Source organism: Callithrix jacchus, chromosome 14 (genome assembly GCF_049354715.1).
Source record: "Callithrix jacchus isolate 240 chromosome 14, calJac240_pri, whole genome shotgun sequence".
NCBI classification, from domain to species: domain Eukaryota; kingdom Metazoa; phylum Chordata; class Mammalia; order Primates; family Cebidae; genus Callithrix; species Callithrix jacchus.
This window is the reverse complement of record NC_133515.1, coordinates 24,386,130-24,409,518: the sequence shown is the minus strand read 5'-3', so window position 1 is coordinate 24,409,518 and position 23,389 is coordinate 24,386,130. Positions and strand designations below refer to the sequence as shown.

The 23,389-nt window shown below is 40.4% G+C and overlaps 1 protein-coding gene and 1 pseudogene across 3 annotated transcripts; one reads left to right on the top strand and one right to left on the bottom strand.

Annotated features, from left to right (window-relative positions):
• Positions 1 to 3,623: 3,623 nt before the first annotated feature.
• Positions 3,624 to 21,650, bottom strand: IL36G (interleukin 36 gamma). 3 transcript variants are annotated; one of them, XM_035272001.3, is made up of 7 exons: positions 17,956 to 21,650; positions 17,198 to 17,305; positions 12,783 to 13,242; positions 10,651 to 10,724; positions 10,028 to 10,132; positions 9,215 to 9,354; positions 3,624 to 5,144 (listed from the first exon to the last, which is right to left on the bottom strand). In XM_035272001.3, the coding sequence occupies exons 4-7, from the start codon at positions 10,703 to 10,705 to the stop codon at positions 4,935 to 4,937; spliced, it is 510 nt and encodes a 169-aa protein (XP_035127892.1). In that variant the 5' UTR covers positions 10,706 to 10,724; positions 12,783 to 13,242; positions 17,198 to 17,305; positions 17,956 to 21,650; the 3' UTR covers positions 3,624 to 4,934. The 3 variants fall into 3 exon arrangements, with proteins under 3 accessions (XP_035127892.1, XP_078204543.1, XP_035127891.1); XM_078348417.1 differs by lacking the exon at positions 12,783 to 13,242; XM_035272000.3 differs by lacking the exons at positions 12,783 to 13,242; positions 17,198 to 17,305; positions 17,956 to 21,650 and adding an exon at positions 11,263 to 11,336.
• On the top strand, positions 7,912 to 8,190 carry LOC100413613 (non-histone chromosomal protein HMG-17 pseudogene; annotated as a pseudogene).
• Positions 21,651 to 23,389: the final 1,739 nt, after the last annotated feature.

The following is a 23,389-nucleotide window of genomic DNA, read 5'->3' as shown; positions in this document are numbered from 1 at the left end:
TTCATGATAAAAATGCTCAATGGATTAGGTATAGAAGGAATGTATCTGAACACAATAAAGGTGATATAGAACAAACCCACAGCTAATATCATACTGAATGGGCAAATGTTTGAAGCTTTTATTCTAAGATTTGGAAGACAAAAAGGATGTCCACTTTAACCACTTCTATTTAACATAGTACTGGAAGTCCTAGCCAGATCAAGTTCAGCAAAAGAAAGAAAGAAAGGGCATCCAAATTATAAAGGATAAATTGTCCATGTTTGCTTTTGACATGTTATTATATATTAAAAATCTTAAACATTGAATACAAATCTGTTCGAACTAATAAACTAATTCAGTAAAGTTTCAGGTTTCAAAATCAACATTCAAAAAACAGTAGCATTTTTTTTTCTTTACTTTAAGTTTCTGGGATATTTGTGCAGAACATGTTGGTTTGTTACATACATGGGCCATGGTGGTTTGCTGCACCTATCAACTCATCATCTAGGTTTTAAGCCTCACATGCACCAGGTATTTGTCCTAATGTTCTCCCTCTTCTTACCCTTCATCTCCTGACAGGCCCCAGTGTGTGATGTTCCCCTCCCTATGTCCATGTATTCTCATTGTTCAAATCCCACTTGTGAGTGAGAACATGTGGCATTTGCTTTTCTATTCCTGCGTTAGTTTGCTGAGAATGATGGTTTCCAGCTTCATCCATGTCCCTGCAAAGGTCATGAACTCACTCCTTTTTATGGCTGCATAGTATCCCATGGTGTATATATGTCACATTTTCTTTATCCAGTCTATCATTGATGAGCATTTGGGTTTGTCCCAGGTCTTTGCTCAAAAATCAGTAGCATTTTTATACACCAATAGTAAACACTACTTTAAGCAAATTATTAAACAAATGGCACTACTTAAAACAAGTGATCAAGTAATAACATGAGATTTAATGATGAAGACCTACCACCAAGGCACTGGGGACACGAATGACTTAGTCATGGATCCCATCATTGTGAACATGATACTAGGCAACAAGCTTTGTGTCAAATAAATATATCTTTCTGTTATATATTTATTATATTTTAACCATAAGTCTTAATTGTTTGATGAGATAACATTGAGAAAAAATGAAATATGAGAGATTTTAGCATCATCACAACTAATGCTGCTAAACAGAGTTATTAAAGGTGTGGGAATTATTGCATACTTAATTAAAAATAAGATCTCTAAACATAGGGGTAAGTTTATAGTATATACTATAATACAAATTCAAAGTCTGAGGAAGATCTACCTAAAGTAGATACTGTTTTGTCCCCCAAAGAGAAGGGAATCATGATTTAAAACAATAAAGCTTTTTGTAAGTCTCTTTTAATTTTTAATTCATGAAATAGGAAATTAATTTGCTTTTTGACAGAATTCTAAAGGATTTTTGTCAAGACTATAAAAATTTCTTTACACTAAAAATGCTACATCTTCTATGGCATTAGAGTGCCTTTCTGGTAATTTGTAAAATGTTAAAACACAGACACACACACCCACCTAAGAGTATTAAAAATTGTTATAGTAAATCCTATAATTGTCATTATTATTATATAAAAATAATAAATAAATAAATCTCAGCAAACTGACACAAGAACAGAAAATCAAACACTGCATGTTCTCACTCATAGGCGGGTGTTGAACAATGAGAACACATGGACACAGGGAGGGGAGCATACACACTGGGATCTGTTGTAGGGGGCCAAGGGAGGGACAGTGTGGGGGAGTGTGGAGGTTGGAAAGGGATAACATGGGGAGAAATGCCAGATGTAGGTGACGGGCAGATGGAGGCAGCAAACCACATTGCCATGTGTGTACCTATGCAACAATCCTGCATGATCTGCACACTTACCCCAGAACCTAAAGTACAATTAAAAAAAATAATAAATAATTTATGTTGGGAAAACTGAATATCCACATGCAGAGAAATGAAATTAGACTCTTATCTCTCGCCATATACAGAAATTAACTTAAAATGGATTAAATACTTAAATGAAAGACTTGTAACTATGAAACTACTAAAAGAAAGCATAGGAGAAACATTGGGCAATTTTTTGGATAAGACCTTAAAAGCACAGACAACAAACTAAATCAAAAATAGACAAATGTGATATCAATCTACATAAAAGGAAACAATAAACAGAATGAAGAGACAACTTACAGAATGGGAGAAAATATTTGCAACCTATACATCTAACAATCAGTAAATATTAAAAATACATAAGAAACTTAACTCAGCTGAAGTAAATAAATAAATAAATAACCTGGTTGAAAAATAGGCAAAATACCTGAATAGACATTTCACAAAAGAAGACACACAAATGACCAATAGGTATATGAAAAAAAATGCTCAATATTACTAATCAGAGAAATGCAAATCAAAATCACAATGAGATATCACTTCTCCCTAGTTAGAATGCTTGTTATCAAAAAGACAAAGGATAAGTGTTGTCAAGGATGCGGTGAAAAAGGAGCTCTTATACACTGTTGGGGGAGCATTCAAATTAGTGCAGCCACTATGAAAAACATTATAGAAGTTCCTCAGAAAATTAAAAATAGAATTATCATATGATCCAGCAATTCCACTATACAAAGGAATTCAAATCCTTATATCAAAGAGATATCTGCACTCCCATGTGTATTATAACACCATTCACAATAGCCAAGATATTGAGTCAACCTAAGTGTCCATCAACAGATGAGTAGATAAAGAAAATGTGGTACATACACATAATGAAATACTGTTTAGTCATAAAAAAGGGATTGAAATTCTATCATTTGTGATTACACAGATGAACCTGGAGAACATTATGCTAAATGAAACAAGCCAGGCACAGAAAGACAAATACCACGTGATCTCACTTATATGTGAAATCAAAAAATGTTGATCTCATAGAGGTGGAGAGTAAAATGGTAGTTATCAAAGGCTGGTGTAGTAAGACAGGAGGAGGGATGGGGGGTGTCAGCCAAGGGCTACATAACTACAGTTATGTAGGAGAAATAAATTTCAAGAGACCTATTGTACAGCAAGGTAACTATAGTAAATGATGATATATTCTCTCAAAAAAAATGTAGAGAGTGGATGTTATATGCTCTCGCTACAAAAATGATAACTGTGTGAGGTAATATATTTGTTAATTAGCTAGATTTAACCATTCCACAAATGTATATATACCTCATAACATCATGTGATACTCAATAAAAATATACACTATTATCTGTCAATTTAAAAAGATACATAAAACTGGAGTTTTAAAAACTCTTTTTAGAAATTTAATTAAAAATGATTAAACCACCAAAAATAAAAAGTTAAAGAATAAAGAGATATCACATTAAATCCATGCTTGCTGATTGCTTACTGTAATTCTTAGTAGAGAATGCAGTCTGATTATCCAAAAGTAGGAAAAATAATTAAGTTGTTTATGCAATTTTGGAGAATGTACTTAAGCAAAGAGAATGTTCTGCATTTTTGTTGTTAGGATAACAATAAATAAATCTATTATATAGAGAATCAGATCTGAGGTATATATTTCTACAATTATACCCACAGTTAGTGTGTTAGGTCATTCTTACATTGCTATAAAGAAATACCCAAGACTGTGTAATTTATAAAGAACAGAGGTTTAATTAGCTCACAGATCTGCAGGCCTTACAGGAAACATCATATTGGTATCTGTTTGGCTTCTAGGGAGACCTCAGGAAGCTTCCAATCATGGCAGAGGTGAAGGAGGAGCAGGCACGTCACATGGCCAAACCAGGAGCAGCAGAGAGAGTGAGGGTAGATGTGACACACACTTTTAAACAACCAGATCTTGTGGGAACCCACTCACTGTGGTGAGGACAGCATCAAGCCATAAGTGATCCACTCCTGTGACCCAAACACCTCCTACCAGGATCCACCTTCAATGTTGGGGATTACATTTCAACATGAGATTTGGATGAGGACAAACATCCAAACTATATCAGTCAGCTATTTAATTTTTTTCAGAAGATATTGTCTAAAGGTGGCTGTTGGGAAAGCAAGGTTTTCTCTTCCAAAAAAAGAAAAGACACCTTTACTGAAGTTTTTAAAGAAAGTATGTGGATGGTGAGATGGCTTAAAAGGAAAAGCCTAGAGGAAGCAGGGAAAAAGCAAGGTTATTCAGCCATAAAGAAAAAAGCCAAATAGCAGAGCCCTGTTATATTCTGAATTTCTCACCCCAACCCCATTACTACCCACCAAGGAAGGCCCTTTTGTCCCCAGCTAAGCCCCAGTCCCAGGCTTAACCACTACAATGGCTTTATTCAACTACTCTTGCTAATTTCAGTTTACTCTTTGTTTATGTCAGTTTTAGCTTTGTTATTATATAAACATACAAAGTTTTTTTAAACTTTAAGATCACACATTACAATTAGGACAACAGCTTAATGCAAGAATTCTTTTTCTTTACAAGGTCTTACTGCTGAAAAGGTTCTATTATGCACAATGAGGTATACTGGCAACATACAAAGACTACAGATTATATATCCCAAAAAGAAATAAAGCAAAACAGAAACAGAGATCAGCTCCATGCTAGTCACACCATCATGAGTAAGACACATGAGTTCTGAAGCATCTTCATACTCACCCCCAGGAGAAAGCCCAGTGGTTTGGTCTTTTGAGTCTTGAAGTCACTAATGCAGATGCCTTGTGAGCTACACAGCATCAGCTTGAGAGAAGAGCCTTATACCACCCAGCTCTCCTGCTTCTGAGCCCACATTCTGTTCTTCAGTTGCTATGAAGTAATTGCTTCTTCTTCATTATAAATGATATAACAGCAGCCTTGCTCTCCTCTTAACACCAGCGTAAAAATGACACTAACAAAATGTAGACAAAAACACAATGGGAACCGAAACTTTAAAACAAAGACAAACCTGCCACCTCTAGGCTAAGTTCAGTCCTTTATATCTAATTCAAAGGCAGTGTTGTGTGACGTCCCAAGTTCTGAAGTCAGGAAAATGGGCTGGTCTCTGTTGGAGGAGGCAATGAACCAGCCCGGGAAGGCCACAGACTCAAGGGTGGAGGTCCTACCAGTCTTGAGACAATAGAAAAGGAAAGGTTTCATGGGCTTGGGTTGGTCATACAGATCCATGATCTTCTGCTCCTGAAATGTGAGAACAAGTACCCATGAGGAGACACAAGCTGTTTGAGATATTCAGTGTTATTCAAAATAATTCAATAAATATTCCAAAGTTCCAGAAAACCTTATCCATCAGGCCTAGAGAAACACACATTTTGAAGGAGCAGCAGAATAAACATACATGAAATGCTACCTTCCAAGCCCCCATCCTCAAATCCAGAAATGATGTGGGAAGTTTACAAGGAAGAGTTTAATGTACAAGCAGCCACACTTGAACAACAAGTTAGAACTCTTCATACACAAGAGGCTAAGGGGACCCTTTGGAAAAGGAAGAAGTTGGAAATTACCTCCCTTACCAATACCACAATAGTGAGAGCCACTGCCCTGCAAGAACCACTGGTACGACAAAGGACAGCCAGGTTAGGCTATGAATTTCTGACTAATTGTCAAATATATGACAGAGATAAACACGAATGAAAAAGACAAAAAGGGTCTAACAAATCAAAGGATTTGTATCAAAGGAGGAAAATAAATAAAGCAATCAGAAAATGCCTTCTATATTGTATATAAAACTATATTCTATAAGTCTGTATATTCGTATGTACATGCATTATGCATTTAGGTAAAATAAGTATTTCTAAATAAATTGCATGTGTTCAAGATCTCAAGAGAGACACAGAAATGATTTGTAATTCAGTCACCTTCCACTGTGAGTGGGAAATTCTTCTCCCACAGGATTCCTTTACTCACTTAACAGCTTCTAGTTAGTCTGATTCTTTGGGTGGCCAGAAACGTAGGAGTCATTCTTAACATTTCTTTTCTAACCCAGGAGCAAGGCCTGTGGACTCTATTTCCAAATATTTCCTGAATTGGGTCACTTCTTGCACTCCACACACAGTGTCAACCCCAAACCAGACCCCAAACTGTATTCCTCAACATGGAGGAAAGCCCCCAGCAATGCTTCCTCATTTTAAGCTCCCATACCTCCTCCATCATCATCTTCAACCTCTTACCCACTGAGAAAATTGAAGTAATTAGAAGAAAACTTGTACAAACCACCTCATAACCTGGGCTCCCAGTCCACTGCACCCATACCCGCACCTCCCTGCTTGAGTAGGACTCAGTGACAGGTCCCATCTGCACTTGCAACTTAAGAACATCCCTCTAGCTATTCTCCCTGCTCTTCTGTGCTCCATAAATTTTGTTTGCTCTGCTCACTTATTTCCATCAGCATATTTGCTGTCATTTTTACCATCTTAAGTAACATAACTCATTTGCTTACCCACCACCACCACCAGTTTCCTGTTGCAGAAAATTTCTTGCAAACGCTGTCTATATTTGCTGTCTCTGATTTCTTTCTAGTAATTCCTCTCTTTAAACTTACTCTATACAAGTTTTTTCCCCCACCACAGCAACAACACTGCTCCTACCAAAGTCCCCAAAGACCCACCCATTGCCAAATACAATTTTGCAATTCTTAGTACACATCTGAGAACAAAGGCACAACATAAGGGTGACTTAGCTGACAGGACAAAGTAGAAAATGTCATTCTCAGTCCTGATCTTATTGGTCACACTCACAAAAGTGGTTTCCTCCACTTAAAATACTTCCAGAATCTGGCCCACTTCTCCTCATCTCTGCTGCTATCTCCTTGCCTATCTAATCACACCTCAATCACCTCAAAGTCTCCTGAAGGACTTTCACCTTTGCCCTCCACAGTCTAAGATCAAAGAGCATCGAGAGCAATCATTTTTAGACCTAAGCCCCTTCACACCATTCCTCTGTTCAAAACATTCTAATATTTCACATTTCACTCAGATTGCAAGGCTGAGTCCTTGCAAAGGACAGCAAGGCTTTCATGTCTGCCTTTATCTCCCTGGACTCCTTCCTCAGTTCACTCTGCACTCCTTCCTTTGTTCACTCTGCACACCTGTCCTCACTTGTTCTGAGACGTGCCCTCACTGGACACCTGCTGACTAACTTCCCTAGCTCTTTCTCCTCCCTGCTAACATCTCACCTAGGCAATGGTGCCTACTGCACTATTTACCACTGCAGCCTGACCCTGCCTGTGTTCTGGTACTGCTGGTCTCTATCCTGTTCTAACCAGTATTATTTTTCTAGGAAAAGTAAAGACCTCTCATAGCACAAATATACCTACTATTATATTTTCTGTTTGCCATTTTTCTCCTTTCACTAGAATCCAAACCCTGGGTAGTCGAGGCTCTTTGCCATTCTGTGCACAGATATATCTCAAGCACCGACCAGTGCTGGAGGACAGGAAGTGCCCACACATTTGCTGAATTGAAGTGGATTGGGTTGAATCAAATTGAATTAAACTGAAGTTTGTAAAACAAGGACAAACAGTCATTAACAAAATAAAAGAAGAACAAACCAGAGAGCTTGGGAATTAAAATTTCAGGAAATGCTGTTCAAGGATGATTTCCAGAGGAGACAACACTGAAAATGTAACCATGAACTGGCAGAGCAAAGCAAGAAATTCTCCCAGCTGCAACACTAAAATTTTAAAAAGCAATGAAAGGATAGAAAATATAAAAATTTAGATGGGATATTGAAGTAAGATCCATGACTTCCAATGATGGATCAATAGGAATTCCAAAAAGAAAATAAGAGTGAGAATATACTTGAAGAAATCATGGCCAAGAATATATCAAAAGTTAAGGAAGATGGAGCAGTATGAAGAAGAAGAGATGAGAATGACTCCTGGATCGACCAAAGCCCGCACCCCGCTGCATCCAGCACCCAGCACCTATGTCCCTCCGCCATGGCCACCATGCCCAAGAGGAAGGCTGAAGGGGATGCTAAAGGAGATAAAGCCAAGGCAAAGGACAAACCACAGAGAAGAGTCACGAAGTTGCCTGCTAAACCTGCTCCTCCAAAGCCAGAGCCCAAGCCTAAAAAGACCCCTGCAAATAAGGGAGAGAAGGTACCCAAAGGGGAAAAGGGAAAAGCTGATGCTGATGCTGGTAAGAAGGGGAATAACCCTGCAGAAAATGGAGATGCCAAAACAGACCAGGCACAGAAAGCTGAAGGCACTGGAGATGCCAAGTGAAGTATGTGTAGTTTTGATAACTGTGTACTTCTGGTGACTGTACAGTTTGAAATGTATTTTTTATCAAGTTTTATAAAAAGGCAGATTTTTGTTTAACTTTTTTAAAAACTATGTTGTTACCACATAGAACACTTCATTTTTTTGGGGGGGAAAGGAGCTTATGTCACTAATAGAATGTCTCTGAAGCTGGATCTTTGTGGGGAAAACACCTTTCCCTTACAGTTTTGAGAGACTTCTTTTTGGCTCCCAGGAGGAGGGATTCCCTGACTTTGACACACATAGCCACCTTGGCACAAAAGCCTTGTGGTATGGAAAAACAAATTCATTTTTATGCGCTCTTCTCCCTTTCTATCTTTCAACATAGACTTAACTCTCTTAAGCCCAGACATCCATCTGTTAGGACCTGACCCCCAATAACTGGTTACCAGTGTGTCATTCAATCTGGACTTTCCAGTGATGCCACTAAGATGGCACTTGTCAAAAGAGCAGTGGTTCCATTTCTAGATTGTGGATCTTCAAATAAATTCTGAATTTTCATTTCACTTCCTGAAAGTTAGGATTGGCTCATGAAAAGTTGTTAAACAAGATGCTAAATGAAAAATGTCAACCCTCACTCTAAACTTTCCCTGTTCAGAGCATCAGATGAAGACTTCATTGGGTTTTATAGTGGCTTTCTGATTTTTGGTAGTCCACTGAAGAAGGGAGTTTGAAAGTAGTTTCATACTGTTAACAATTGTCTGCCCATATCCTACCTGAAATACCATGACTGTTTAAGGAAAGTATTTTTAATAAAGTTGGATACAGTTTGGCTTGGAAAAAATAAAGAAACAAAGGAAGACAAGGGCCTCAACTTCTGACAGCCAGGATAAAAAGAAAAGTCTATTGCACATACATAACTTAAAAGAAGCTGGAAATAAATATGCTTAGGAAGACAAGACTAGTTCTTTTTTAATTCTAAAATTAGGTATTCAACCAAAGACTTCTAAAAGAAAAGGCTTTTAAAATATTTTTCTTGGTTACTCACTTTTAGCAGCAACGTGGGCTGTTCTCCAACCTCCTCACAATACAGACACATTTCTGGATTCCGGATTCCCAAATAAATGGGATCCCCTTTGCCTTGCTCGAGAGCCTCTGGAAACTTGCATGTGACAACAGTGACAATGACTGTAAAGATAAGAGGAGAGATGGTGTCAGTTTCCTTTTGAAGTCAGAGAAGATTATTTGATTTAGAAGGCAGTATCTGTAAGTGGGTCTGGAAGAGAGCTGAAGAGTGTAATCCCAACTAGACCCACCAAATGGCCAACCCTCCTATTCATTCATTTATTTATTCACTCATTCACCTCATGTGCCAATCACTGCCCTAGTAAATGAGAAAACACAGAGAGCTAAGCAAGCAGCAGAGTCTGCTCCTGAGATTCTCATGCCTCTGCTTGAGCACGTGGAGATGGGAAACTCCTACACCAAGCAGCTCCTCTGATTCTTAGAGAGCTCAGTCCGTTTTGTAAGTTTTTCTCAATGTGATGCTGAAATCTGCCTTCCTGTGGTATTCACCCATTTAGTCATTTCAGGACACCTTGAAGTCATGCAGAACAAGCTAAAGACAGGGCTTCAGGTGACTGAAAGCATCTTTCCTATTCACCAGGAGGCTCCTCCACCACCTATGGCTTCTTCATCGTAGTAGAAAACAAACTTCTCCCTGATGTCTTTTCCCAATTAGGTATGAAATTCTCACCAATTCAGGGGGCCCCCTTGTGAAGTCACACTTTTACAAAAGGCTGGTGCCAGCTTTCCAGCCATACCAGTGCAAATGGTGGTGCAGGCACAGATGACCACTCACCTGGAGTCACACTGCTACTCCTTGGAACTGATACAAGGGTCTGACCCTGAAGGGTCCACACTTGCTGATTCAAATCGTTAACATGCCCAGTCTTAGGTTGGAATGCTAATTTGGGGATGGAGAAAACAAACGAAGAAATATTATAATCAAGGCTGCTTTACTAGACCCAAGGAGAAAAGTATCAAACCCAGGCCCTTTTGTAAGGAAGGTGTGAGGTTTGCATCCCAAAACTGGCAGCACTCACATCACCCAACAGCCCAGTCTTTCTTTCTAGTGAAGTTGTGAGCTCTGTTGAGGAGGGCAAGGGCTACCAAGGGAAGTCACTGGTTTAAGAGGGAAAACCATCAAGACAGAGGGCAATGAGCAGCCTCACAGAACCTGTGTGCCAAGGCCCAGCTATCCTCTTTTGTGCCTGTTCTGTGCTTGTCTCAATGCTGGAGACTGGAGCTGGAGGAGTGACTAAGCAATAGCCCCCACCCTCCAGAAGCCCAGAGTCCAGTGGTAGGTGGGCAGCACCAGGTGGGAAGGTCAGTGCACTGAGAGAAGCAGAGAAGACTGGGGCTTCCACAGGAGACAGCTGAGTGCAGAGGGCCTTGGCCTCCAGAGCCCCATCCCAACAGCACCTGCTTGCTGGATGACCTTTCCTTCATCACCAAGGTGTCCTGGAGTGCCTCTCATAGCGTGGTTGTCTCAGCACCTGTGAGGCAGACATAGTAGAGATGAACCATGGGAGATGTTTCCAAGACCTTCCAGGACACAAGCTTCTCAGGCCCTCATTCTAGACAGGGAGCTGGGAAACCTGGCCTGACACAAAGCTCTGGTCAGAAGTTCTGAGCCACATCTAGTACAAAACTTAAAGGAAGCATCAGCAAAGGGAGAGTAGGTAGAATTTTCCTCCACCCGGAGATCCAGTTAGTATCATAGTGTCTCCTCTACAAGCTCAAAAGCCAAGCATAAAATTTGACCTCAAATAACTCACAGGCACCTGATGCCCATGTCTCCTTTTCTCTGAAGCCTCTACCCCTCCATCAGCATTGTTTTTACCTAGGAGCAGGGGAGGGTCCCATGCCAGGGCTGCTCTGCCAGGATCCCAGAAATTCCCCAGTAAGAGACACACAGGACAAGGCATAGAGCATAGAGCCAGCCTGATGTGGCCTTTCTCTTCATTGAGCCCCAAAGCATAGACAAGAGGAAAGGCTCCAGAGGGTGGGGGAGGAGCCAGCTATTAACTATACCTGGCAAAAAAAGGGCCTTTATCTACAGTCCAGGGGACCGAATTGTGGTTCCAGCAGCTTCCAAGGGTAGTGACAGGCTCTAACGGAGCCTGGGTTATTTATCTGAGCAGAGAGGGAGGCCCCAGCTTCCTGGGTGGGGCATGAGAAATCACAGAAATAGCACAGATATGACCCATCTGGGCTCCCTGAGCCAACCCACACAAAATCAACCACAAGGAAATGAGGTTAATGACAGATCCTAGGTTTCTCAGAAAGGGAAGACTAAGGGACTTCCCCGGAGTTCGGCTCTTCTGCCATGTCATTCTGGGGCTAGGACTGGAAATGCCACACACCCTCATGTCAGGGACTCCATCTCCTCGGACTGGGAGCCTTGCCCTCTGTAGTCAGCCTACAGGCATCCTGTGAGAGCAAAATTAGCCACATGTCTCAGATAAGATCCCTATGGCATTTCTCAACTACCCTACCTAAGGCTGCACGTGAATGGAGAGCCAGGCAATAGAGCTCCCCTACCTAATACTCTTTCAGCTCCATTAATATGGGGAGCCACAGGGACTATGTAGACTTGTCTTTTAACTGAGGAAAGCCTGGTCTCAGGTACCTCCAAAATGCAGTGGACTCTAGAACTGCCTAAGGAAATAAAGAGTTGGGCAGTGATTTCTCCCAAATCTGAGCCCCAGATGCCAGTTTTTGCCCCACCTTTGCTGTAGTAATGCAGGACATTTCTAGATTCCCAATCAGTGGTAATGGTTATTTTTATATCTTGTTTATACACCCCATCTTATCTGCTATAGTCAAGCCTAAAAAATTGCTGAGGTACAAGTTAACTAGAGTGAAGTGAGTTTTAAGAGACAGACTTGAAGCACCAACAGCTTCACCTTCATCTGTCTATAAGGAAGAAAAGTACAAAGAATGTGACAGAATCTTCTAGATAAGCTCATCCATGAGCCCCTCTTTCCAGCCCTGGAAAAAGTCTCCTGACTCAACATCTCTTGCTTTCCACCCCCATCTTCTGGTATTGGAGAAACACAATCCTCTCCTGCCGTGGCCCCAGTCCTATCACTTTTGGCTTATAGTGTGACCCTAGCAGAGGGTGTGGTAATGTCAGGTACACCTTTGTTCAAAGTCAGCCTGAGCCACTGCCACCTCACTTGCATCTCCTCTGCCCAGTTAAAGATCACTTCCACTATGCATCAGTAAACTATCCCCTTTCTTGGGATGCTCACCACAAAACAGCATGCAAACTCCCCATTATTTGACCCCCCCAAATCCCTTAAGCCTGAGTTTCCAATGGAGAACCCTCTGAAAGCAGAATCCATGCTAGGAATTGCAAACTGAATAAAAGGACCTTGGTACATACATTTTGGAAGGCCAAAGAAGATTAAGGGATTGCTGTGGTATCCCAGATAATAACAGCCTCAGGAAGGAAACAAAATAACCTAGGGTCTCAAAGGAGGGCTTTTGTAGGACTTATCTTCAGATGAGTCAGGGATGGGGGGTTCTCAGACAAATGATGCTCATACCTCTGAAAAGAGAGTGCAGTCTGGTGGATGCTTGGTGCGTGAAGGTGAAGGGAGGGGTCACCAAGAAGATGCTCAGATGATCCAAGGAACACAACCCAAACAGCTGAATTTTCTTTGATTCAAAAGCTGGTGGGTATAGCCAGAACTTCCCATGCCCAGATGAAGCTTGTGAAAACCTACATAATAGGCTGACTTGTGTCCTTTTCAGCCTCAGCCTTTTATTCCACTTGGTCCTGACCCTTCAACAGCTTCCAGGCACTCAGAGAATCCAGTGCTTCCTAAAATTCCCAGCACTCAGCAATCATCCCGAAGTCTCCAGTTTAATTGTTAGTGTGAATAAGTACCAGAGAAATTGCAGGGAATAGGAGTGATGATGATAACAGGGGAGAACTGAATCACCACGGCTGATCAGTAAAGAGCAGAGAGCACATCTACTGAAGAAATGGCCCAGAACGTTTACCTAAAAGTGGAAGGGACAGATGTTATGATTACATTATGCCCTGGCTGTACTTCCGAAAACAATCAATATTGATTCTGGTTATAAAAAGTAAAGGTATATATATATATATATATATTACATTTTATTTATTATCATTGATTGTTTTATTTATTATCAATGATTTATTATCATGAGGAACAATGACAATGATGTTTATCAGTAAGTGTGGCTTGAATTTAATTACCATAAGTGCTGACAAGGCCAAATTTCCTAGATATGAAAATGATTGTAAGAAAACACTTAGTCCAGATTCTAATTTCCAAGCTTTATGACACTGTCAATCTACATTCATTTGGTAATAAGCCCTGCTGGCTAGTTTGTTCTCTTAACATGCTCATGACCTTATTAAGTTGAGGGAACATCAGTGAAATGCAGGTAGGGTAAGAGAACTTCATTATTGACCACCACTACAATCTCTATAATCTGTTGTTATATGCTCAGTCTCTACAACACCTTATTCATGAAACCAGGCAGACAATCATAGCAAAGCTGAGGGAGCCATATGGAGCAGTAAAAGTTATCAGTCTCCACCTTTGCCAACCATAAAAAATCAACTGAGTAGTAGAACTAAACTTATAATCCATAACCCTAATTCCAAATCAAGACCTCTCTGTTGAAGTCATAGGTCTTCCTTGGGGGCTCTACAGGGGGCCAAAGCCATGTGGCCTATGACATATTAAGGGCTCCCTACAAGTAGACTGGCAATCTGGCCTGAGGATTGCCACTGGAAAGAAGTTGGCGTTCACCTCGATTAAACTGGTGGGGCACCATGGCGTATACCATGAACCACAGAGACCAGTGTGGAGTCATTTGTACTCCAGTAGACTTGTGAACAAGGAAACTCTTGGCATAGCCTCTGTCTAAAGCCTCTACCCAATGTAGATGGAATGATGTGTTTGGACATAGCCCAAAGCCTTTGCTCCTCCACATAGCCCAAGCCCATCGAAGACTTGCTTCCTGTGAGCTGATCCATTACATCTCCCTGAAGCTGGTTTCCACAGAACCCCAGACTTTAGCACATGGGCCAACATGCAATTTAACAGCTTCCTTTTCCTCTTGAAAATGAAGGACAGAGTAACAAAAATGACCCCAAAGCTACTCATTAAAATGGCAGTAATAAATAGAAAATTAAAAGAGTTAAGAAAAAAGAACCAAACCATATAGGACTATTGTAAAGGTATATTTCTCTAAATTTAAAACAAGTATTGGTTACATTGCCATTTATGTGCAACAACAACACAAAACTAAGGCAATAAAAAGCCTTGATCAGACAGCCCATAGTGCAACACTTAAGGAAGGGGTCCAGGTTCAATGCCTAGAGTTTGAAATTCCTGGACAAAGAGCCAAATGACAGAGAACCCTTAGCCTTTTTTGCCCTAAATCACACAAAATGCAAAATCCATGAAAAAAGAAGATGATAAATTGAATGTCACCCACATTTTAGAATTTTGGACAAAACACATCATGAAATGAATTTTAAAAGACAAACTATCCAAGAAAACATTTGCAACACATCTAAAAAATAATATACAAAGTTTGTAAATAATTCTTACTAAGCAGTAGGAAAAGTGCAACTAATTCCACAAAAAAATGAGCAACTGTCATAAACAGTATTTTACTGAGTAGAAAATATAAGTGTCCAATAAATGTAAGTAGTTATAGTAAACCACACTGGTAATTAGCAAGATGCAAATCAAAGCAATACTGAGATTCAGTTTCCACCCATCAGGAAGGCACAGATTAAAAAGATGGTAGACAATAGTGTGAGGAAATAGATTCATTCAACGCATGGATGGCTGCGTGAATCATTGCAGACTTTTTGGAAAGAAATTTTGCAGAGGCTATTAAACATTTTAATGGGTGTACCCTTGACCTCATACCTGTACTTATAAGAATCTATTAATTAAGTTATTTTCAGCTTCAAAACCTGAAAAATTCTATTCAAAGTGGATAAAACAATAAAAATATTTACTAGGTTACATAATTGGAAGTCCAGAATTATTGATTATCGGAGTTGCTGATCTGATAATTCTTTTTTTTTTTTTTTTTTGAGATGGAGTTTCGCTCTTGTTATCCAGGCTGGAGTGCAATGGCGCGATCTCGGCTCACTGCAACCTCCGCCTCCTGGGTTCAGGCAATTCTCCTGCCTCAGCCTCCTGAGTAGCTGGGATTACAGGCACACACCACCATGCCCAGCTATTTTTTTTGTATTTTTAGTAGAGACAGGGTTTCACCATGTTGACCAGGATGGTCTCAATCTCTTGACCTCGTGATCCACCCGCCTCAGCCTCCCAAAGTGCTGGGATTACAGGCTTGAACCACTGCGCCTGGCCAGATCTGATAATTCTATGAGGTCAGCAAGGGTCAGCATTTTTTTAAATTCTCTCTGGCCTTAAGTTTAATTCTTAACTTAAAGCCAGGTTTCTCCAAGGCCATAAGTTGGCTGCCTGTGTCAACCAAAACTGTGTGCTCAGTCATTCCCATCTTGTAGAAAGAAAGGAATGTCTCTCCTATGACTATCAAAGTCTTTCTGGTCTGTTTGAGCCAACTTGGGAGTCATGCTGTGTCAATCGGGGTCCTAACGAAAAACAGATGACACGTTCAAATTTGGCAGTTGGAGGTAAATGTAATGAAGGAGTTATTTATAAAGATATGGGTAGAGTACAGGAAAATCCCAAGGCAAAGTACAGAACCTCAGGCTACTTAAAGTGGGGTACACCTCTGGCCACCCCTAGGCCTGAAAAGACAAGAGGAAGAAATGGTTACTAGCATCGAGAGAGAGAGAGAGAGAGAGAGAGAGAGAGAGAGAGAGAGAGAGAGAGAGAGAGAGAGAGAATAGGGCCACTTAATAGCTGTGGCCTTCATCACGAAATAGCCTGCAGTGACCTCATAAGAAAGGAACCAGGGCACACAGTCATGAATGGCTTAGTGACGTTTCATAGTGCAAACATCATAGAGTGTGCTTACACAAATCTAGATGGCACAGCCTACTAAATGCCTAGGCTACATTGCATAGCCTATTGTTCCTGTACAAACCTGTACAGCATGATACTAAAGCAGGAAGGGCCACATGAAACAAACCTCTCAAATACCCAACTGGGAAAAAAGGGGTGATTTATTCGGCCGGGAGCAAGGCTGCATAGTTGCCTAACAGTCAAGCTGGAGCTCACAAAGAAAGTCCCTGCCCTTTTAGAGGCTTACAGCTCTAGAAATTACATGTGAAAGGGTCTTGGGCTTATAACTTTAGAAATTACATGTGAAAGGGTCTTGGTCCATGAAGTAGGCGTGGAGTGGGGGTTTGATCCTGTTTAAGTAAAAACAATGCCTTCTGGAAAGATTCCTCTGCACCATGCTTGCGATCTATAGGGGGGCTATTAAGGTGGCGCCTGGTCTGCCAGCCTTTACTTCTCCTAATGAAATGCAGTGTAGAAGTCGAGGGGGAGGTGGTCTTAGATGCTTAGGTCTCCTTCCTCAATACTATACTGAATACTTCAGGCAAATGTAACAGAACGGTAATGATTTGTGTATTTAAACATATCTAAACATAGAAAGAATACAGTAAAAATATGCCATTATAATTTTTATGGAGCCACCATCATCTATGCAGACTGAAATGTCATTATGTAGCAAATACCCTGACCTCATTTTTCTTCCTGATATATAATAATATCTGTTTTGTGATCCTAAATGTCTCAAAATTGAGTCACCTGTGACAAATGACTCAGCCTACATTGAAATTGCTGACCCCTCAAAGTGATAAATGCATGCATCTGAGGGTAAATGTCATACCTGCTGTGGTCAGGCACTCAGTCCAAGACTGAATGAAAAGCAAAGCCAAAGGCTGTGGGGATCATGGCTATGTACACTCCTGTGGAGGGCCTTAAAAACCAAAGAGAAACAGGCCATGGCGAGTTACCTGTAGAAGCTCTGCTCATGAGAATTCCGAGTCCTCTTTTCCATCTGGCATCACCACCCGGAGGCCCACTGGGAAAAGAGCAGCGACAGCCACCTCTCCCCTGTCCCCCTGTAAAAGATATTTGCATGATTGTTAGTGTATGAAAGCCTTGCAATAAGCCATGAATTTGTAAGCAATTAATTGGCCACTGAGTCACTGTGAAACCTCTTTTCCTCACCTCCACTCCCATTCGAGTTAGCACAAGTAGGCTGACTTGAACCTGATATGACACTTGCCATTCTCCAAGTTCCTTTCAGTACTCCCCATTGGCCAAACCCAGAAGCCAACGGCAACCAGAAACCAGAAAGCAAGGAAGCCCATGGATGCAGGTCAGCCTCCTGGGCAGACAGCCAGGTGAGAAGCATGGAGAGCAGGTTTGTAAGGGTAATTGGAAGTTAACCAGCATAGTCCATGCCTCTTGCTCCTCAGATCCATATTTCGTTTTTTCCTGAATAAGAAATTTGTGTTCCCTCCCACAGGTGAAATTCTGAATCATCACATTAGGTCAATGTAATCATATTCCTATGTGAAACTTCTTAAGCCACTCCCAGTGTTACTCAAGTAAGGTGGTTAGAGGAAAAGGCAGGGATAGGGAGAAAACAGTTAAATAGTAAATCTCTACTCCTTGATTCTGTATTTACTCACCAAATCCAAGTTTGGTAATCATAGCTGCCTTCTTCTACCGCCCACCCCATGTTCCCCTTACCCTCTGCCAATACCTTGGCTGGATGCTGTTCTTCACCTTATGGGTGAGTCAAGCCTCCATTTCTGTGCAATCCAGGTCCTCAGTGCTCTTCTTTATTGGATGCTTCAATTTTTCCATTGACTGAAACTACCAGACAAAGGAGAAACAAGAGATTCCCCAGAGTAACAAGACATACTCCAGAGCAACTCCTGTGCCCCAAACGTAGTCCTATTTACCTCTACGGAGTAGCAGCAATCCACTTCTTCCCTGAGTAATTATGATCAATCAGCCCAGCCAGTAAAGTGAACCCTTTCTGCCAATTTATATAAAATCAAATACTGCACGCTCTCATTTATAAGTGGAAGCTAAACAATGGGTGCATATGGACATAAAGATGGAAATAACAGACACTGAAAATTCCACAATGGAGTGGGGTGGGAGAAGAGGAGAAGAGCAAGAGTTGAAAAATCACCTGTTTGGTACAATGTTCACTATTAGAGTGATGGATACACTAGAAGCCCAAACCTCACCATTATGTGATATACCCATGTAACAAACCTGCACGTGTGCTCCTTGAATCTAAAATAAAATAACAAAAAAATTGAAAACAATTGTAATGATCTACTGGCATTCTCCACAAACCATGTAGTATCTGCAGTAGCAAAGAGGCAAATTCAGTGAGGATATGAAATGAATACCCTAACATCTTTCAAGTCTGTGATGGGACACTAACTCTAGTCGCTCCCCCATAGATGGAGTTTTGCTTTGGGTTTCTGGTTTATCATCTTGGCAGAGGGTCAGGAGAAATTCTAGGGGCTTCCCCTTAATCCTCTCTCCTTAACAACTTCTACTTGATAAGAAGGAACCCAATGTGGACATGCTGCCAGTCACTAACTTTATCTTGTCTCATTGTGCATATTGAGCCCTCAGAAACAATCTCAGGCTGCCTCTTCAGACAAAATCAGACCTGGAGTCCCTCTGTCTCCTGTGCTTTATCATCCTCTGCTGTGATTAATGGACCATTTTGGCATTTTTTTTGCCCCCGGAGATTTCCATCAATACAGAGCCAGTATCTGAAACCCCCAGATACTATTTCACTCTCCCAGTACACAGCCCTGATAAATGGCCATTAAGTATGTCTGGGGAAGGCTTGGGGAAAGATTCTTACTATATGCCAGTCACCATGTATTAGTCTGTTCAGGCTGCCGTAACAAAATATCACAGGCTTGGTGGCTTAAAAAACAGAATTTCATTTCTCACCGTTCTGGAGGCTGGAAGTCCAAGATCAAGGTGTTGACAGGTTTGGTATCTCCTAAGGGCTCTCTCCTTGGCTCACAGGTGGCCACCTTCTCTCTGTTCTCACATGACCCTGTGTACATCCCTGGTGTCTCTTCCTCACATTATAAGGTCATATTGGATTAGAGACCCACTCTTATGACCTCATTTTACCTTAATTACCACTTGAAAGGACCTATTTCCAAGTAGTCATATTAGGGGTTAGGGTGTCAACATATGAATTAAGAGGGGGACACAATTCAGACCATAACATGCCACTATGCAAAGTTCCTTCTGAAATGGACCTGGACTTCATCTTAGTCAAAGGAATCCATGGCTTTGATCTTCCTTAGACCTGCAAACTGGGTAAATAGCCATACATTTCCACTACAGCAATTTGAGTTAAGTTTTCTGTATGCCACACCTGAAAACCTTCCTCCCATATGTGTTAAGCAGCCCCTTAGAAGCTTTTTCATGTATTTCATTTCTACAGACCCTGAGATGAATTTTTCATTGCCACAGGGCCCTGAAGTTCAAAATACTCTGATTAGTAACCTGCCCCTGTGGTTTACTGTGATCACTTCACTCGCCTTGTTTATGATGAGAGGGGCCACATCTGGCCTCTTCGACTCTGCAATCCTGTTAATTCCCATCTGAGCTGAAAACCTGTTGCAGCAACCACACCACCTCCAGCCTAGAGAGGGAAGCTAACAGTGAGCACTCCCAGATGCTGGTGTGCTCCTCACCAATACACCTCTTAGTCCCTTGGTCATTCTGAGGTGTGTGTATAATGGACACTGTGTGGATTATACATAATAGATGGACTTCAACATCCTCATTACTGAGTTTCCTGCACAGAAATCACTCAACCTTAGCTACATGTGAAAATCATCTAAAGATATTCTTTTTTCTCTTCTTTTTTTTTTGAGACAGCATCTTCCTCTGTCACCCAGGCTAGAGTGCAGTGGTGCCATCTCAGCTCACTGCAACCTTTGCCTCCCAGATTCAAGCAATTCTCGGGCCTCGGCCTCCTGAGTAGCTGGGACTATAGGCACTCACCACCACGCCTGGCTAATTTTTTATGTATTTTTAGTAGAGACAGGATTTCACCATGTTAGCCAGGATGGTCTCCACTCCTAACCTCATGATCCGCCTGCCTCAGCCTCCCAACATGCTCGGATTACAGGTGTGAGCCACCATGCCTGGCTACCTAAGGATATTCTTTAAAACCCTCTGTCCACATGGCAACAGAAACTACTTAAATAAGCATCTCCAAGGGATCACTCAAGTATCAGTGTTTTTTTAAAGCTCCAAGTTTAAGGATCATTACATTATATCAAAGAAATGATGGTATTTCAGACTTACTGGCTGTAAACCACCACCATGTCTAAACTTTCATTAGTCGACCTAGCAGACAATGAACTAACATCACCTCCACACACTCAAATCAATTCATTGCATCCCCAGATGGGCCCACCCCTGTTGACAAATTCAGCCCAATCTTGGTCGAATACATTTACAATTTATTTCCATGAACACCACCCAGCTGGCAAGTTTCTTTACCTTTTTCGAATTTAGGCCATTTCTTTTCACAGCAGCCTTGTAAATTCCCTGTTAGTGCTCTATGGGGGACATGAGGAGACGTTGTATTAGCCTGTGGGCAACTTGGCTCAGGTGCAGACACAGAAACGCTTCACATATGGTGGGAAAGGAGAGTGATTGTCTACCTTGGTTGTCAATGGAGCCTCAAGGGCACGTGAAGGTTCAAAGTTTTCCATTCATATGTGTGTGATCAAATGTCCATATATGGTGTCTCAGAGTTGATGCCTTCCCCATCAGTGCACTGACCTCAGCATAACAGACCTGGCAGGTTATGTTCTCAATAAGATAGTCACAGTTTTCAATTTGTCTTTCTCTCCTGCATGCCTTCTAACCTGTCCAAAGAAGCCAGCTGGCTCCATCATCTGTAAAATCACCATTGTCACCAGAGCACTTGACTTCCTGTTGCCCTGCAATCCACCTGCACTTTATCTCATGCCACCATGATAATGTAGTGTTACTGCATTTTACATTCAGTTATAAGACATGTCACATTCATTTACCTAAATCAAATTAATCTGCTCACTCACTCCCCCTCAGTGACCAGCCTATAAAAGGGAAAGTCAATTTCAGTCATCACTGGGGTTCTCTCTACTACTAGAAAACTGAGGAAGGGTCTGGAGTCCACAGTGGTTAACATCATTGCCTTTATTTTTCCTCCTACTCAAATTCACAAAGAGAGGTCCTCACCTTTGCTATCAAGACCAGAGGGTTTGGTTCCAAACTTGAAGGCCAATGCTCCCCCAATTTTTCACATCATTTCAACATGGGGGCAAACTGGAGGGGATTCAAGAATGGTGGTATAAGTTTTGTGAAAAACTGTATTCCTTTTTAAAATTCAAATACAAAGTATTATGAAAGCACTAAATTTATATAAATTTAATTTATATAAATATTCCAAATACTTTTATAAATTTTCAATGAGAAACTTGAGATAGCTTCTGTGAGATATTTATTTTAAAACAGATTTTACACTTAAAATGCCTAATCAAGACTTTTAAACAATGATCTATCTCATTGTATTCTTGGATGCCACCATCAATAAGAAACTTTGTTCACACAAGTAAGTGGTAGCAAATGGCAGGGTGTTCATCACTTTTTTCCTGATAAAGTCTGTCTTGCAACTACTCTGGATGGTTTGATACATTTAAATTGTACTTCCAAGAAACAGTTATCCTTTGAATCTATGCTTCTTTCCTGTCTTTTATCAAAATATATAATGTTACCCTTTCCTGTCATTGCAGCCATACAATTAGTACACAGATTCCAATAGAATTGTAATATTTTATTCGTTTCAGAGTTTCAATATTTTATCACTTTCAATACATCATATGCAGGAGTTTTATTTGGTATTTTCTTACAGAATAAATGATGTGCTTCCAAGCATTTCTTTTCAATAATTCTAATCAGTGTTATTAACTGAGTAATACTAATATCTGCTTATTCATAAATTCACAGGAAATGCTTTTTTACTTATTAGTCGTTAGAATTCTATTGCTTGTATAAACAGCTTTCATGATGGCTTTGTGTCCAATAGCACTATTGCAAAATGGCAGCTTTTTCTTGTTCCTTTGCTTCATTGGTCCCAAGCATGGTACCAACAACTACCACACAGACTGGTAACTGAGCAATTTTGTCATGTGCCTTTAGCTATTAATGGTAGCACTCTATTACCAGCATCTTAAGCTCAGTTTCATGAAAGAAATGTGTTTCTTATTTTGTACTTGCAGGTGCATTTTAAACTTATAATCTTCTTATTCATACTTTAAAATTAAAATAGAGTAATAGAACCCATAGAAGGAAATAAATACTCACTAGTCTCTACTAATATAAATAAATAGTTAAATAAATAAATGGGGGAAGAAATAGCTCCTCTTTACAGAAAACTTTTGATTTATAAATGAAGAAGGAATTTGGGAAATACAAAGTTACCATTAAGCAATCACAGTAATAATCATTACAGAAAATATCTAACAATAAATTCCAAAACTAGTAGGCAACAGTTTGAGGAGATACAGGATATTAACATAGTCTCAAAATCTCTCATGATATTTATAAATTACAAAAGGAAAAATAACAGTATAGTGAAGAAACTCAGCAGATACCACCTTACCCAAGTGATCAAGGTTAACATCACCAGCAATACGGCTTGTTGACATACTGTACCCCAATCTGGTATACTGATAAGGACATATGACTACTGCAGTATTCTAACCAAAAGCAGAATCCTAATGCAATTAAGGAAAACATCAGACAAACCTGTTCTGAGAAACGTTCTATAAAACAACTAACCAATACTTTCAAAATTGCCAAGGTCATAAAGACAAACCAGTGATGGTCACAGACTGGAAGAGACTAAGGAGATACAATAACTAAATGTATGAATGGAACCGTGGGAGCCTTGATTGGATCCTGAAACAGAAAAAATACATTAGGAAGAAAAACTGGTGAAATTCAAACACATTCTGTAGTTTAACGAATACTATTGTACCAGTATTAATTTCCTGGGTTAGATCACTATACTATGGTTAAGTTTTTAACATTAGAGAAATCTGGGTGAATGGTATATTCACCGAGAACGCCACTGTTCATTC

Bases quoted from the DNA above. Each gene is read 5' to 3' on its own strand.
- IL36G (XM_035272001.3), bottom strand. From the start codon at position 10,705: ATGAGAGGCACTCCAGGACACCTTGGTGATGAAGGAAAGGTCATCCAG. The intron at 9,355-10,027 runs GTGAGTGGTCAT...TTATCTTTACAG, and splicing joins GAGTAGCAGTGTGACTCCAG to TCATTGTCACTGTTGTCACA. The intron at 5,145-9,214 runs GTGAGTAACCAA...CTCACATTTCAG, and splicing joins AGCCCACGTTGCTGCTAAAA to GAGCAGAAGATCATGGATCT.